At 52.2% G+C, this 17,298-nt stretch overlaps 1 protein-coding gene across 3 annotated transcripts in view; it reads right to left on the reverse strand.

Moving 5' to 3' along the window:
- Window positions 1-227: 227 nt before the first annotated feature.
- Window positions 228-17,298, reverse strand: part of SLC35F3 (solute carrier family 35 member F3) — a 200,211-nt gene continuing 183,140 nt past the window's right edge. For 2 of the 3 annotated variants that reach the window (XM_075089474.1, XM_075089475.1), the window contains 5 exons: window positions 13,574-13,793; window positions 8,494-8,619; window positions 4,722-4,914; window positions 3,082-3,171; window positions 228-1,919 (listed from right to left, as the gene is read on the reverse strand). In XM_075089474.1, coding sequence (XP_074945575.1) covers window positions 1,675-1,919; window positions 3,082-3,171; window positions 4,722-4,914; window positions 8,494-8,619; window positions 13,574-13,793 — 874 coding nt within the window. In that variant the 3' untranslated portion in view covers window positions 228-1,674. The remainder of the gene's footprint in view (window positions 1,920-3,081; window positions 3,172-4,721; window positions 4,915-8,493; window positions 8,620-13,573; window positions 13,794-17,298) is intronic. The other variant, XM_075089476.1, reaches the window with a different exon arrangement.

Below are 17,298 nucleotides of genomic sequence, written 5' to 3' on the forward strand. Positions count from 1 at the left end.
TGGGCATGTGTTTCCTGACTGATGCCTAACATCAACCCTCTGGACAGATTGTCCAGGAGGTCTAAAGCTCCTTGTGTTGAGGAGAGACTGGCAAGCAACGCATCAGTTGCAGCCTTGGTTGCTTTGATGATCTTGTCGCTCCCTTCTGACTGCTTTGGCCAAATATTACCCACAGTAAAACTGGAATAAAGGTACAGTCCAGAGAAGGAAACAGCACTGACAGAGGCTGAATTTAAAATCTTTTATTATTTAGCTTTGCCAAACAGGTAATGGAATCTGATTTGCTAAAATGTTTTGATGCGGATGCCACCCCTGCCTGAGACAAGAGGGCCTTAGTGGCAGCAGGGACCCTTAGGCTGTGGCAGCAGGGACCCTTAGGCTATGGCAGCAGTTCAAAAGAACACTTTTCATTTTGTATGCAACAATGTAAACTTCAAAAATAGTAAACTATAACCTTCCCCCCCTCCTTTTTTTACATAGCATGTGATCTATCACAGATAGAAATTTAATGGCGAACCAAAATCGCGTAAGTAAACATCCTGGTGCTTACAAGTTTCATAAAAAGTGTTACATTTGATGTAAATATCTTACATTTTAAACTCTTAACACTCACAATTATGGAGTAAAAGCAACTGGCGATTCACCCCCTTAGTCCGTGCTCTCAGACTGTACATCAGCAACCACACTCTTGCCAGCCCCTTTGATCATTTTCGGTCGGGTTGTCCCACACATGAACAAGACTTCCCCTTCCTCACACTGCTGTTAATTAAGCGCAGCTCCGCACAAGGGGAAAACCTGTGCAAGTGGGGAGAGCACCAGGTCTCCTGCACGCACGCTTGCCGTCCCCCGGGCCCTGCATTCCCACAGAAGCCACGGCGCGTATCGGGGGCACGTCCTGATGTCGGTGGGAATTTGGGGTCCCCTGGAGCTGCAAGCCTGGGCCCTGCCATGGCCAGGGCCTCGCGGCAGGACCTGGTTCTGTGTGGAAAAAGACAAGAGTTCTGTAGAAGGCACTGGATTTCTCTTGCATGATTTTAAACGTGGACTACAGTCATGTGAAGAATAAGGAGATTTGGGCTCTAAACTGCTTTCTCTCTAGTGCTTTAGTGCAAGCATTTGCAGCGCTTGACTTTTGGTTGCAGCGCAACATGCGCTCATCTACATAGAATGATTTCCAAACCTCCTTCCTTCCACTCTTCCCCCCATCTTCCCATCCCCTAAAAGACTCCCTTTTGGTTCCTTGAAAACTTTCAGAGTACAGCTCTGGTCAAAAATAAACGTGTGATGTAGCATAGCATTTGTTTCTTTTAAATCACAGTGTGCAATGCATCAGTCGGTACCTAATGTTCAAAATGTCTGCCCTGCTTTTCATGAAAATCATTCTTTAAAATAACCTATGCAAATATATTTTGACTATATATTACATTCATTTAAAAAGAGAAGAGAGGTTCTTGGTTTGCAGGTTTTTTTTTTCAGTGTACTACTTAAGTGAAAGGTCTGATGTGAAAAAAGTACAAGCAAACTGGACATGCCAAGACTTGATGCCTTAGATGGTGATCATATAAAAACTGTACAGGTATGTACACCGTGTTGGACAGGTGTGCTTCTTCCCAAGAAAAGACCTTTGCATCATCATATATAAGGTTAACCACAAAGTTTTGGTAAAAAGAGCATTTAATGAGCAAAGGATGACATGGAGGGGCGAGTTCTCCGGCTTTTGTTAGGCAGTCCTGAAGCGATGTCTCCATTCCCTTCGGGGATCTCTTCCTTCTTCCGGACTTTGAGACGCGTGAGGAGCTTTATTACCCAGACGTCCCATTCCTCTGGCAAGAGCAACAGGAGGAAGCCCAGGCCGATAATGATGATGGCAATTACTCGGACACTGTTGAAGACAATTTCACTCGTGTAGTGATCAACAACTGTGTGGGACATTGAATGGATGTTATTACGTGGGCAGAGCATCAGGGCAGTACCCCCTTCCCTCCCCCTCGCCACCCCGGCTCTGAAGGCTGGCTGGGGCAGAGGGATGTGACCATGGAGCCGATGGTGGCAGGGAGACTACCCTTCCTGCTGGCTTAGCACACAGCAGGGTACAGCCCCGTCAGAGCAGGCAGAGCCTGGGGGCTCAGGGTGCAAAAGGGGACTTTGCCTGGAGCTGCACTTGTCTGCAGCAGCATCTTGTCCCTTGCTCACCCACAGCGCAGAAATTCCCACTGAGATCCGGGTATGCAGAGAAAGCGGCACTTCCCTTCCCTGACACGCAGCTCCTTTGTGCAAATTTTTCTTCTCAGCCTGACTGCCCCGCTGGATAACAAACCCTGCACCCCCGAGCCGTGCACACACACTAGTGGGGATCACACTGTTTGGTATGAAAGTCTGCTGGGGCAGCCAGCGGCGCCCAGCTCTGCGTGCCTGTAGTCAGCACGAAGCTGGGAGCTGCCGCCTCACCGTGGCACCAGCTCAGCACAAAGCTGGGTTTTAGGAGCCTGGTTTGGGAGAGCAGGCGCTGGGTTGGGCCAGGGTTGCCTCTGCACTCCCCTGCCCAGCCCTCTCGGGCTCTGCAGTCCCTTGGCTTTCGCTAAATTGCAGAAAACTGTCAGTGAAATGTACCAGGCCGTACCCAAAATTGAATTGTCCAGTGCTCTTGATAAACACCTGCAATGTTATTTACCAAGGCAAGCAGAATTACTAGGACATTATTTGCTCTAAAATGTAGCAATTTTCTTTCTATTTAGTGCTAAGCTTGCCTTGAAGAAATCATTGAGAATTGATTTCTCCTTCATGCATGAGTTTTCATCCCAGCCCAGAGACATATGACTTCAAATCTACTGTTTTTCAGTACGCAGGCATCTTTGGACACTAACTTAAAAAGCAATTCTAGAGATTGTGAATATTTATGTAATGTTATACAATACATATTTGACACATAAAGTATACATTTTTAATCAGTGTCATCTCCTAAGTCTTTAGGAGAAGATGCAAAGCAGGTTTAATAAAGCCATTTGTTCTTATCCCTGTTGTGTATTTGAAAGGTCACAGATTTAATGAATTCATTAAGAAGCAAAAGGCAGAAATTCTTACCCGCATTCACTGGGACACTCAGGACAATTCCAAGAGAAATCAAGGTGGGGTACGTGATAGCAATCCCGAAATTTAGTAGAATATTGAATGCTGAAGAAGGAAAGAAAAACACCTTTTACTATAGTGAAACTAGGCAGAGGGAATGTCACTTGAAACATTTATGCTTTTTTATTCCCTCTGTATGTCGTTCAAATACAAGGCATATTAACTTCTGTTGTTATTCCTGGAAGATACCTGTGGACAGATATCTGTCCGCTGCATGTCTGTCTGCCTGAGACATTGCTGTTTCTGGAGGCCTGTATATCCCACAGGAGTCCAGTGGCAGGATCAGGGGGGTACACCCTGCCTCGCAGTGTAATGTGCAGCGATGCCCACTCTCTGTAGCAAGTCACTTTGCCCTGCTGAAAGACTGAACACTTTCCATCTGGGAGATTTCAGCCAAACAGCGGCTCCTGGCTGCACGCTTTCTCTGTAGAAAAGCTGCCTCCAGCTGCAGGTGGAAGATGCTGTAAATCTAACCCTCTTCCAGCCAGGAACTTGCTGGAATATCATTATAATATCATTACAACTGAGTGATTATAATATCACTCCACTGTACTACCATACACTGTTCATGGAGCATCTTGTGACAAATTAATAATTGCTTTGGACCAAATTCACCTTTGCTTTATGGTGATTAGCTTTAGCAAAGTCAGGAGGGCCTTGCCAACACTGAACCTGTCAGCAGCTGGGGCTCTGACTGTCTTCTAGTACTATCTGTACGTTGCACAGCCCAGCGATCGCTTGCCAAGTTCCGCAGTACTTGCTTACAGACACCTTCCATTGAGTCCACCGATAAGTGAAGTGGAGGTACTTCTAGAGTCAAGCATTGTGACTGTTCAGGGTAAAAGGAGCTGGGACTCAAGATAGGGAGAGCGAAGGGCTATTTCCAGTAGAAATGAAAGGAACATTTTAGGGTATGTGATGCCATCATCTAGCTTAGGGAACAACTGTGGCAGCGCAGTCAACACATCTGGTGTAATGAGGAACAGCATCACATTTCTGATGATCATGAATCATTAAAGCTTAGATTTGGCACCCCTCCCAAGCTGGGGTCCCTTGGTGGCACAGCAGTGGCAGTAGACGAGAGGAGTGCCACCTACCAAATTCCCATTGGCACCATGCAACGCTACATTTTGAAAAGTTTCCTGCTCTTTAGGAATAGCAATTAGCTATTACTGCAGTCAGCAGAGGCACCGGAGACTGGCCTTGACTGGCCTGGCCTAACCCACTTGCTCGAGGGATGCTGATGAGCCCAAGGTAATGCCCTGCCAGCTGGGCTGCTTTCCATCACAGCCAGGCAAGCGTCGCTTATCTCTCTGAAGCAGAGGACGTGAGCAAGAGTTAGGACAAGCTTTACACTTTAGTCCCACAGCAGCCTCTAATAATGGGCACAATCTTTTGTCTTAGTTATAACAGCAGAAGCAGGGTCTACGTTTCCACCTAGGAATGGGCCCTCTGCCTGACTTCTCAAGCTAATAATTAGGTTGAGAAGAAGGGAGAACAGCTCCAGTATGTCAGAAGTCTACGGCTCCCCCCAGCGACCAGTTTCTGGCACTCTCCTCCTCCCCAAGCAGTGCGAGAGCCCCCCATCTACTCACTCAATAAGAGAATTGAAAATCCGCAGAGGTTTCCCCAAGGAACGATGTCGAAAGAGTTCCAGCACTCCACTTGGGTAAAGTAAAGGATGACAGGAATACAGGTAACGAAGAGGACGTTGAAGACAGCTAACATAGACAGGAATAAGGCAGCTTCTCCAAATTTAGCACTGCCCAAAAGAAGTTTGAATAAAACCTACAAGAGGAAGACACATGGGTTTAAGTCTCTTGCACCCCTCCTCTGGAGCGCTGGTGTCCTGGCTCCAGTGGCTCCCAGTGTCCCGGCCTGCCGGCCAGTGCTGAGGGCCGAGGGGCTGGGTGCCGAGCGGTGTCAGTCAGCGCCTGTGCGGTGACGCTTGCCGGACACCTGCGGCGGCTGCTTGTGAAGCTGTGAGAAGCAGCTCGTGTGCCTCAGCCTTCTCCCTCCTGGCACCCCTCACCCCAATGCACAGGCAGGGGCAGCTGCCAAATGAGCCCACGAGGGAAGAGGATTCAGCACCTTTGGCCATGCACATCCCAAAAGGAAAGGTGGCGCACCTTAGGCTAGACCCTTCGGTCTGTTTTGTGCATGCTCCCTTTGGGAAAATCTCATGAAAATTTGACATTAAGAACAGAAGACTTGGTTGAGCAGGGCAGAGGGGAGAGGAAGCAACGTGTTGAAATCTCCCTGCATGAGACATCACTGTTCCAGGCCCCTCTCTGCCAGAGAGGAGGGGGCAGCTCCTGTTCCCTCCCATCCCCATTCCCTTTGCTTTGACTGGGCCGTCTACCTGGAAGGGTTGTTTTTATTGTGGTGTGAATTTATTCCTCCTCCTAGACATTGATCGAGGAAGGCTGCTGAAATGGGGCACTCCGTGGCCGAGAAACGACCCTCTGTGGGAGCTGAGGCTCCCTCTGACATTCCTGACTCAACCTCCCTGGTGGGGTTTTAAAACTTAGATTTGGTCAGTGGGAAGCAGCAAGAAGGGAAATTACAGACACTTAAAAAAAGAAAAAAAACTTCCCCTTAAGAATGGGGTTCTCTTCTTGGGGTCTTGGGGTTCAGCTTCAGCAGCTGCGCACAGGGACCAGCTCCCTTCCTCTGCTGGACGCTCACTTCTGTGTATATTTTAGGGAGATGAATGAGGTTTTACACCAAAGCGTGGCACATCCATTTTCTCTGAAGGAGGGAGCAGCTTGCTGCCCCGCAGACTCAGGCAGCGAGGACAGCGGTGTCTGTGCACCTCCCCGGGGTGCCAACCCGAAGGCACCTTTGTCCCCAGCAGGCAGACAGCGCAGCAGCAGCAGCCCTGCCACCACAGCACAGCTGCAGCGCAGCTACCGAGACCACAAGAAGGGATTTAGAAGCTTGGTTTGTTAGTGGGAGAAGGGATAGAGCGAGAGGAAACGAGGGGTGCGAGCGGCCAACCCAGGGAGCTCCCATAGACCGGGCTGGGGTCTGCATCAGTTTTCCACCACAGAACTGCAGTGGATCTGGTGGATCCCATGAGCTCTGGGTACAGCTTTCCCCTGCCACAGGCTGCAAACCAGGAGAGCCGATGGACTTTGACTTACTGGTTTGTGCTGGGACAGCAGGCGGCCTCGCTAGGGTCAGTTGCCTCTTCCCTTTGTGTCACTAGAGCCCCGCAGGCTAGTCTGCAGGGCTGCCATGCTCGTGGGGCTGCTGCCCGCTCCCACCACCACGCAGCCACCACTGGCCAGTGCAGCTGTGTCACCGCTCTGCATAATGGAGCAAAATGTCCCAAAAGCCACTTATTCCTCATTTGCCACCTGAGGACACCCCTGGCAGGGTGGGTAGCCGGCACAGGCAGACTGAAGCGTCCATGTCTGGGGGAGGAGGGCAGCTGGCTCTGCTGCATGTGGCACGGCTTGTCTGCCTGCAGATCTGCCTGCCCCTTCGGCACACGCAGCTCATGGAAACTGAGCCAGACTGCGGAAAGCAAGAGCAGAGTGGCAGCGGTGGCAGCAGCGTGGCATTCATTGCAGATCAAGCTGCAGAGCTCCATCTGTCCTCACATGTGGGGCGCACTGCAGACTAACACCCTGCTGGCACTGACACCATCAACTCTCTATGCATGGGCTCTGGTGGAGCCGCCCTGAGACCCTCTGACCCCCCCAAGGAGTGGAGGTGCCATGGGAGAGGGGGCAGAGCTGGGCTTTAATAACCCTCCCTGCCTGCAGATGACTCCAGAGCCATAGCGTTTCCTTGGGTTTGGAGGGCCACGTCTCTGATCTTGCAAGGAAATGCTCTCTTAGAGAAAAGAGCTGTATGAAACTTCATGACCTCCCTTATGTAAGGCATAGGCTGATCTGAAAAAGTGAGCAGAAAGCATTGCAGCGCAGCGCTGAAGGACACTGACAGATGCTTCTCAGTTTGGCAAGTCTCTCTGGATTGCTTGAGTTAAGGCTGCAGGGCTTGCCTGGCCCGTTTGTGTTGGAGGACTGTGTGCTGGTTTGGCTGGGACAGAGTTAATTTTCTTCACAGTAGCTCATATGTGGCTGTTTTGGATTTGTGCTGGAAACAGTGTTGATAACCCAAGGATGATTTAGTTACTGCTGAGCAGGGCTTACACAGAGCCAAGGCCTTTCCTGCCTCTCCCCCCACCCCACCAGCAAGCGGCTGGGGGGCACAAGGGGTTGGGAGGGGACACAGCTGGGACAGCTGACCCCTGCTGACCCCAGGGATGTCCCACACCATACGGCACCATGCTCAGCATCGAAAGCTGGGGGAAGAAGAAGGAAGGGGGGGGACGTTTGGAGTGATGGTGTTTGTCTTCCCAAGTAACCATCACCCGTGATGGAGCCCTGCTTTCCTTGGGCTGAGCTGGCTGAGCACCTGCCTGCCCACGGGAAGGAGTGGATGAATTCCTTGGTTTGCTTTGCTTGCGCGCGCAGCTTTTGCTTTACCTGTTAAACTGTCTTTATATCAACCCATGAGTTTTCTCACTTTTACTCTTCTGATTCTCTCCCCTGTCCCAGCAGGGGGGAGAGCGCACGAGTGGCTGCGTGGGGCTTGGTCACCAGCTGGGGTTAAAACACAACAGACTGGTGCGGTACAATTCATTGGACCAGATGAAGATGTCTACACCTCATCCCACTGCGCACATATGAGCCAGGGTGGGTGAACTGTACCCTACAAGTGCTTATCGCTCTCTGTGGACTGTGACTGCATGGCACGAGCAGCACAGAGGCAAACGCACACACGTGTTTCAGGGGAAGTGAAACGGCTCTCTGCCCAGCACAGAAGGCTGCGTGTCATCTTACATGCAGCGCAGCGTGCCCAGCTGCTCAGGCTGAAACCCTGATTCATAGCCATGTGCTTTGGATTTTAAGCATGTGATTAGTTCCATGATAAGCAATACTTCAAGCCCAATGTATGCTACTGAGGGAGGACTGGCAAGGAAGGGGAGGTAACACAGCGACTTGAAAAAGAAGCTAAATCTCTGCAGGGCGCTTCCAGAGTGAGTAATTAAATCCAGCACCTATGGAAAAGCAGCCTCATTTTTCAAGAAGGTGGGGATTGGTGAGTCCTCCTGTGGGCACTGGAGAAGACTTCCCAGGAAATAGGCAATTTTATCCTAAGTGAGGGCAGAGACCAGAGCAAGTGAATACCTGAATGCAGTGTTGCAGAGTCAGTGTTTTTAGGGCAGAGTCCCTCAAAGAAGGGCACTTGGCAGTGAAGTGCATGAAGGTTTGCAAGTAAGACAGGAGCAGTTGAAGTGAGTGATGGGGGTGATTGACATCTTTCTGGCTGGGAAGACCCAGGTGTACTTACCTTGTAGAGAGCAGACATCGAGGCAGAGCCCACCACCAGGGCTATCCCAATGACGGAGTGGCTGTGAAACCCATCAGCGTACGTCATCATAACTATCCCTGCAATCGCAAATATAGCAGCCACGATCTGGTTGGAGACAAAGAAAGAAAGAAAGAAAATGTTACTGACAACACCCAACATGGAAAACAGGAGAGCAGCTTTAAGTGAGAGGGCAGTACCTCTGCATCGTCTGCTCCCCTCCTTGTGTAGAAAATGAGCAGCAAGCCCAGGCCGGTCCCCGTGGAGCTGATGCTGCCTCCCCTCGTGGCTTCCCTGGCTGCAAAGAAGCTGCAGGCAGAGCTGTGAAGGAGCAGCTGCCTCGGGGAGGTGTGAGGCAGGCCAGACCACAGGGCCTGGTGCCTCAGACTGAGCTGAAGGGGGGATTTCATCTCTGCCACCGAGTGTCCCCATCAGCAAGTCCCTGCAGCCTGTGCGTGACAATAATACACAAGTAATAATTCCCCGGTGCTTGCAGGAAAGGCTTTGACTCCTGAGGAAAAGGGCTTTTGAAATAAACAGGGAAATAAAACTCATGCAACTTCTTTCCAGTTCAGATGTGTCATTTCATAGAGTAGAAGGAGGCTCAGCTGGCCAGCCAGGCCCACAACAGTGCCTGGGGGGAGTCGTCCAAAGGGAGGTAGCATTCACAAAGGAAAGGGACAGGCTGCCCCTGATTCAGCAGGGGCAGCAAGAAACCCCTGGCTTTCTCTGGGACTGTCCTGCCTGGTGCCTCAAGCCTCCCCAGGTGGTAATTCTGGGGATGAAAAGGGCTTCCTGCATGCCCCATGCTTCCTGGCTCTGCAGTGGTGTGAGGGATGCCCTGCTTAAACCACATCCCTTTTGGCTGCATGGTCATGGTGATGCTTCTAAGATGACTGGGATAAATGAGCTTATTTTGACCCATCGCTGGGTCAGTGCCAGCCAACCACCCCCTCTTCCAGGGCCAGACTGGGGTTTTAAGCCCCATCCACAGGCTGTGGCTGCCTGCACATCCAAGAGCAATGGCCTCCCCTCACCTTTCCCATTCACCACCAGACATGCTGGGGCTGTTTACACAGATTTTTAAGGTGTCCACTACAGGCAGCTGCTGGAACCAGGCTCCTGGGCAGCCACACCTTGGCTCTGACTCAGTGTGGCTCTTTGTAGGGCTGCAAGATACATGGCTCCAGCTTATCTGAAAGATGGAAGCTCCAGCCCTTCAACATCACATGTGCCACAGCCCAGGTGACAAAGCGTGAAAGATGCAGCGTTTCCTGTAGCATCTGCTCCAGGTGTAGCCATCTCCCATCCGAGATGTGTGGGGCTTGTCCAGCCTTCACTGGAGAACCATGGGGAGACCACAGCCACAAGTCAGGCAGGGACAAATGGCTGGTACCACCGTTCATATCGGCGAAGGGAGCCTGCCTGAGCCCCCGCTGCATTGCAGTGGAAACTTGGAGGGCGCATTAAGGAACTGCAGAATAAAAAGCATCCAGTTTTGCTTTAAATGTCAGGGGCTGGCTGACTCCAGAGCACCTCCCTGGAGGCTGGGTCTCTGCCTGGTTGGAAAGGTAGACTACGATTTGGAATCTGATAGTATATTTATTTCCAAGTCCCACTGGCAGGTGTTCTTGCCTATACGTTAGGTACACAGGAGGTACTTGCAAGCAATGGTTCTCTTGAATCCTGAGCTGTTTTATTTACTGCAGCACAGAGGGAAACACTGAAGTCAAAGATCAAAGCAAATAAATGAAGTCTGCAAACAGGTTTGCTGGGGCAGAAGTTCTTGCCTTTTCTATCAGGCATGTCACGAGTGTCAGATGAGTCTTGGCCTCACCTGTTGACACGCCAGGTGCGTCACATATGCTTTCTCTGGAAACCTTTCAGCCTGTCTGTCAAGCACGTTGTTAGTGGCAGTGACAGGCTGCTTGCACTGCACTACACCACGGCTACCCGCCTGCGGTTACTTGCACATGTATCAGCACCGCAGGACTTGCAGAGGCACCACTTCAGGGACTCACAGCTTCATTACATGCGTGTCTTCTCTGAAAGCAATATGACATCTTGCAGTCCAGTTGGACCGCTGCTCTGGGCACAGTGAAGGAAAAGGAGGACAAGTGCAACTTCCTTCCAGGAGATGCAGGCACTTATAGGTGCCTGAGTGGTGAGGATGGGATTTTGTAGCTTGCTCTTACATTTAAATTCCAGCCAAATTGTGATTTAAGTGCTTATAGAGCCAGTAGTTGCACTTCTGAAGGCCAAGTAGGATTCCTGTACTTGCTTAAACCCCACTGAGCTGCTGTCTTTTTCACCTGGCCTCTCCTCCAGTGGGTGTGAACAGGGACACCCAAATGTGTGCGGTCAGCGCTTTGCTGAGGCACTATCCATCCTGCTGCGCTGCTGGGGGGATGGAGCGGGAGCGTGGGAGGGCTCCTGCTCACCACAGGGCAAGGCACCCTCCCCCCTCAGCCTCATCTGCCACATACCCCCTCAAAGGGTGCTTCTAAAAGGGTCCGCAGCTCTGAGTAGCGTGACTGTGAGGGACTGCGAGCTTTGGGGTTGGGCTGTGTGCTGGCTGCCAGTCCCTAGGTCACTCCCAGAGAAGCCCCAGCAGCTGTTTCTTCCTCCTGGCTGCCAGTCCGAGGAAGAAAGCTTTGTTTTAGGGTTCATCCCGAGGCTATGCCCCAGCATGCCAGCAGCACCTCCCTCCGTGTCTGCTGCTTTTCACATGGGCTGTACAGAAAAGGGAGATAAGTGGGAAGAAAATGCATCTCACCAGGGAACTCCACACAACAGCCTTCTGTAGACAGACACATCCCCAGCGCTGCCACGGTGGCAAATGAAGCTGGGCAGCAGAACTGCTGTACTGCCTCCTGCCCTGCTGGTCTCTAGTGACAAGTGTCTCCTCACTCACATTTTGTCACCAGTCAGAATGCCACATCTGCTCAAGATCAAGTAGCCCAGTCCTCCTGCGAGCCCCTTCCTCCTGTGCCCAGGCACCTTGCTGGCCCATCACTGGGGTGGGAGAAGGCCATGGTCCCCTTTGGGCATGGAGGCGGCTTCTCAGGAAGCCCCCCCCGCTACCCACTGCCCCTCACCAGTGCCAGGTGCCACAGTGAGGGCTGGGATGTGTGGCAGGAGCATCCCACGGCCCCCACCGCCCTGGCCCCTGCTCTGGGTCTCTGCTTCATTGCTGCTTTTCCAAGGCTGTGCTGATAAGAAACGAAGGACAGCTGGACATGGCTGAGACCACCACTCGGGTCTGCTTCCCTGCTCCCTCCACTCCTTCTGCCCCTTTGGGAAGGGGGTTATGCAGAGCAGGATTTGTCCCCCAGCACATGTCACCTGCCACGGCATAAGCCCTAGCCTGGCTGGGAAGCTGCTGGAGAGGCCCCGACCACCCCGGCCCTTCATGCATGGCCACGCACCCGGGAGAGCAAGAGAAGCGTCTTCGCTCCAGCATGTGTGTGCCTGTCTGGGCATCCCTACACACGAGTCAACCTCTTTCCCCGCAGACCACCGCGGTACCCAGCACCTGCGGACCAAGGAGCAAGCCTGGCAGAGCAGCGCCCAGCCCTCTGCACACCTCCTCTGCTGGCGCCCCACCAGCACTGCAGCTGACAGCACCACAAGATGGCTCAAGATGACAAAAATACGCTTTTTTGCTTTTACGAAAATGGCAGGCACAGTCAGCTAGGATACCAGCAACACTCCCCTGCTCCAGGATCATTGCAGGATACCCTTGTTCCTGTACACAAAACCCCCAGTTAATTTGTTTTCAGGGTACGGCTACCTGGGCAGGTGGGTGGGCAAGCACAGACACCAGCTGGCCAGGCCGGGCTTTTGGCAGGTACATTTTGCAACGATTCCCAGAGCAGCCTCTTGGCTGCCACCACTGCAAGGCTGGCCAAGGTCTCCTGCCAAGCTCTCCGGACAGAGGAATGCTTCCTGAAAAGTTAACTCCCGGTTGCTCCACACAGAGGGGGCTTACAACCTCTTCTGAGCGGTGACAGCATTGCCCTGGTGGGGGAGCAGAGCTCCTCCAATGGTGGGCAGGAAATAGGTATTAGTACCGTTATTGCTGTTAATATTAGTAAGCGCCTGCTGGTGCAGTGAGGCAGGAGGGACCCACTGGCACCTTCTCTTTGCAGTTACTGCTGGCTCTGGCAGGACCCAGCATGGTGGGTTACCCACCTGCCCAGCTCTGCTGCCAAAGGACACTGTGTGCTGAGGGCTGCCATAATGGCAGCAGGGTCAGCAGGGAGCTGCGGGGTTTTCCAACCCCCCCCCCCCCCCCCATGGCTCTGCCGCTGCTGCAGAGCAGGCATTCACATGGGGTGAAGGACTAAGGGTGTAAGCAAATGTTTGGGGTGCCGCTGGGAGCGCAGCCCTCGGGGAGCAGGCCCGCTGCCCCGCTGCCTGCTGTACTACCTGGCCCCGTGTCTACAGCTGCCGGCAGCTGCAGGTCCCTGTGCACCAGCACTACACTGATCCTCTGCCAGTGTCACACGCGTTATCTGAGGGCGGGCGAGGGCAGCTCGGCTCTCCTTTCCTCTCCGCAGCTGCTGCTGACTGACATGAGTGCAAAGGAAAACCATGCCACCCTGCGAGCCCGCTGTCACGCATAGAAGGGTAAGGGCACCACTGAATTCACAGGTTGGGACCAGAAATGCATTGCGTGCAGCTGGGGCTTGCAGCAATGGGCGGTTAGAAACAACTAGGTCTGGTGCCACAGCCTGGCAATAGTCACTCGGAAGGGGCTGGCAAAGGCTGGCGCACACCCACAGCAACATGGAGATAGCAGCTCTCCTTCGTGCCGCACTCTGGAGCAAGTTACCTCTTTTCTGAAGGAAGATGTGCAAAGGCACCAGGCTGGGGCTCCGTGAGCTCATGGGCGCCTGGAGGCTGCAGAGAAGGATGCGTCCCTGCTCCGCAAGGATTTCTGTGCCCGCTCGGCCATCTCTGATGGGTGCTGCTCGACTCGGCCGGCAGGAGGGAATGAGAAAAGGAAAGGCAGAAGGGCGAGGGGGAAGAAGGAAGACAGAGATAAGGAGTCACTTACCCTCACTCCCATGAACCTGTCCCTCAGAACGATCCATGAAAGCAAGAACACAAAAGCTTTGTTGCAGCAGAACAACACGGAGACATCCGTAGTGTTTATTTTCTTTATTGCATGTAAGTAAAGGTAGTTTGTGAGTGTCCAAAGAACACCAAAGGGTGCTGCCTTGGTAAAAAACACCTTCAAAGTCAAGCCATTGTCTCCAAAAAATCGGCAGCACTCCCTAAAACAAGGAGAGAAAGGCAGCATTATTACACAAGCCAGTCACAGTCTGCAGCAAATATAGGGGTTTCTTTTCCTTCTTGCTCCTCTTCTTTTCCTTTTGGGAAAGAGAGGCACATACCTTAAAGAGGAGAAAAAAACGCCAAGTTTCATCATCTGTTGCAAGAGCGGTATGAACACACAGGGGCTGCAAACACGGGAGGGACAGTAATGGAAGAGCGAGTGGAGAGGTGAAGCCAGGAGGTGAAATTTCACCTTTGCCATGAGCACCTTCACAGTGGACATCCTGAAACAGCGTGGGGTCATCCTTCTCCTTTCACCCCTGTGGGCACTGGGATGCTGAGGGGCCAGGGCTGGCAGCAAAGCCCCTTGCTCCCTGCTCCTGCTGCAGCCGTGGGACCCTAGGGCCCATCTGTGATCCGCTATGCAGGGCTTGGAAGGAGCCTCATGGGAGCCTGGTTTGGGGATTTTCCACCCAAGGGGTGGGACCTGGCTCAAGCCCCCCCAGCAGCAGCAGGGGCAGGAGGAGGTGGCTGGCAGGTGCCCCCTCCCACTGGGGCGAAGACATGCACCGGGACATGACATGGTGGCACCCAGGGACATGCAGGGTCAGCTGGGGCAGCAGCGCGGAGTCAGGAGCTCACGTGTACAGCAGGGGCTGGGGATGCTGCGAATCCCCAAGCGGGAGGCAGCCAGAGCAGGCATGGCCCTGGTGCAGGAAGAGGAAACACCAGCGGTTTATTTGTGTCCAGAAGGTGCTGGTGGGGAAAGGCGACAGGAGGTGACGGGCGCAGCCTGGTCCTGCTGGCACGGCTCTGGGGAGGCAGCGGTGGGAGCCAGGATGGGGCTACAGGGGTCACCTCTGTGGAGGCGCTGCGAGGGGAAGCCTGCATACAATCCGCTTCTGCCGGGCAGCAGAGCTGGAAGCTGCTGTCTGCGCTGTCTGCACAGAAACGCAATAGGGCAAAGAAGAAATGGAGCGGTCTGCGAGGCGGAGGGTGCAGCCTGCAGAAGTGTGCAGGTGGCAGTCAATGTGACAAAGTCGAAGTGCCGTGGCCTGTGCTGGCTTTGCTTGCTTTGCAGCCTGCAAAAGGTCTGAGGCCCTGAAGTACTTTAATTAAGTGCTTTGACAAAATTTGAGCAAACTTCAATTTTCCTCTGACAATGAATGCCAAATAAGTTTTTACTGCTGCCTTGAATTTCGAGCTGTTTGTTTCCGGAGATTGGACATGTAAGGCTCATTATCTGGAGTCTGATGAAAGTGTGATTTTGATCCACTTTCTCAGAAGATGGGGCTGTATCTGGTGATTACCTAAAGAAAGTTTCCACGCCCTGAGCCTCTTCAGATTTCACCCATCACTAACCCTATGTCTGTCTACACCCTCTCTGCTGCAGCAGGTATGTGGCTGCAGGGTAGAGGAAACGCATTTTTTCGTGTTTGTTGGGTTTTGCTGCCTGTCAGTCTCGTACTGAGTCATGGCTGCCCGGAACTTGTCCATCTCTTGTGCAGGACTTGCCCACCTCTGGACGTGGTGACCTAGGCTTTGGCTGCTGTACACAGACACTTTCATCTGAGCATCTGGTTGTGCATCGTGTCACAGCCAGCACATCAGTGTCCCTTTTCCTCCATGACATTACCTGCTGGCAGCAGCCTACGCCCTGCCAAACCGGGTAACCACCTCTCTGTATCAGTAAAAGAGCTACCCCTCAGCACCAGAAACGGCACCCTGACTTCCCACCTGCCGGCGCCATGCAGGGCTGTTTGGGGATACGCACAGCACCGACAGGCACTGCCTGTGCTCAGCACATGGCTTGGATCCACTCTCCCTTTCCAAAAGCACTACACCCACTTAAATCCATCCTTCAGCCCCGTGAAGCACTGTCTGTACCAGCCACTTGCCACAGGGGACAGATGCCACTTGCCACAGGGGATGTAAGGAGACATTGAAAAACCCAGTCCTGAACTTCACTGGAGGTTTAAAACTGCTTCCCAAGACACCGTAGAGGGTTTGACTGCCAGGGTGCCACAGGCAGCCAGTCTAATGCTCTGAAGACAAAAAACGCAGGCGCAGTTTAAAGTAAATTACGTTAAGTAAGACAGGTATGAGAGGGACAGGGAAGCCATAGTCAAATGAAAGGACTAAAATGGAATATACACTGGAATTAATTTTGAGGAAAAATATTCCTCCTGCCAAAAATCTGTTCTCCACATATAGAATTGGGTATCACTTTCATATACAGTAGAAACGTGCTTTTACTGTACTGTGGGCCTGATTCTTGTTCAGCAGATACAACTGGATCCATACAGTAGCACAGCCTGATGCTTGCCCCCATCCCTGAAGCACCCAGTGTAGTGCCATGATGCCCCAAAGGACAGCCTTGCCCCAGCACGGATCAGAACCTTGAGCTGTATTTCCCCCTTTGGGAGTCGCCTCTCACTGGCCTATACCGTAAATATTCCCTTTAGCATTTTTGGCTGGTTTCACCAAGTCTGAATTGCTTCTTGTAGGCTGGCTCTTTATGGCAGAGGTTTCCCCATCCAGCACGGGTTGTCAGGGAGCTTCTCCCTGAGGACACTGGGGCTGTGGAGGGTGCTACCAGACACGCACCCACGTGCACAGCAAGTGCTGTTGTCCAAAATGCCCACCTTTGCCAGACCAGCCAACTGCTGAATCATGGGCTCTTTGTGGGGGTAGCAGATGGGTTAGATGGCTTTCTTGGACTTGGCATCCTCAGTGAAGTCTGAGGAGCATTAAGGGAAATATATGTTTTGTGCACCAGGACGACTATAAACCTTACAATAACCCTCTCACAATTAACTGTCTCCCCAGGTTTGCTACTGCTTATTGGGGAAACTGATTTTCCCTTGGTGCCATAATGCAGCTTGTGAAGCTGCACAAGGAAGCATTTGATGAAGAGAGTTGTCAGTGAGTAACAGTAGATAAATAGTTATGGGAAGCAAGCCAGGACTGTGATATAACCTACACTGTAATCCCAAAACAGTCGGGGGATGAAATCACTCCAGAAAAACCAACCTTCAGCTTTAAATATTTTGACAGAAAATTTTGGACACAGTTGCTCCTGCTGTCCAGTAATTTCAGTTTTGTTGACAAGGGTATGTTGTACCCAATGAGTATCCTGATGTTTTATGGATACTATTTGGAAAAACGGAGCTTGTGTCCTATGGCGCATGAGGCATGCCTGACTGCACCAGGAGAGCCTGCTTATGAATATTTTAACAATCTCATCTGCTAACGAAAATGTTACTTTTTAAGAAAGACAAAACCCACCCTACCCGGAAGGCAGACTATAAGCATTCAGCATCCTTTGGAGCCCAACTCAGCACTGCAGACCCTTGTGTGAGGCCTGACCTCAAGCCTCCCAAAGCCATGGGACAGGTGAGGAGTTGGGGTCTGTTCCTTGAGGTTTTACAGAGCAGACTCTTGCAGGTCTACCTGCCCAGGGCAGGACACGGAGGGAGTCCTCTACTTGCGCCAGAGCAAGCT

Source organism: Phalacrocorax aristotelis, chromosome 3, assembly GCF_949628215.1.
Source record: "Phalacrocorax aristotelis chromosome 3, bGulAri2.1, whole genome shotgun sequence".
Classification (NCBI taxonomy): domain Eukaryota; kingdom Metazoa; phylum Chordata; class Aves; order Suliformes; family Phalacrocoracidae; genus Phalacrocorax; species Phalacrocorax aristotelis.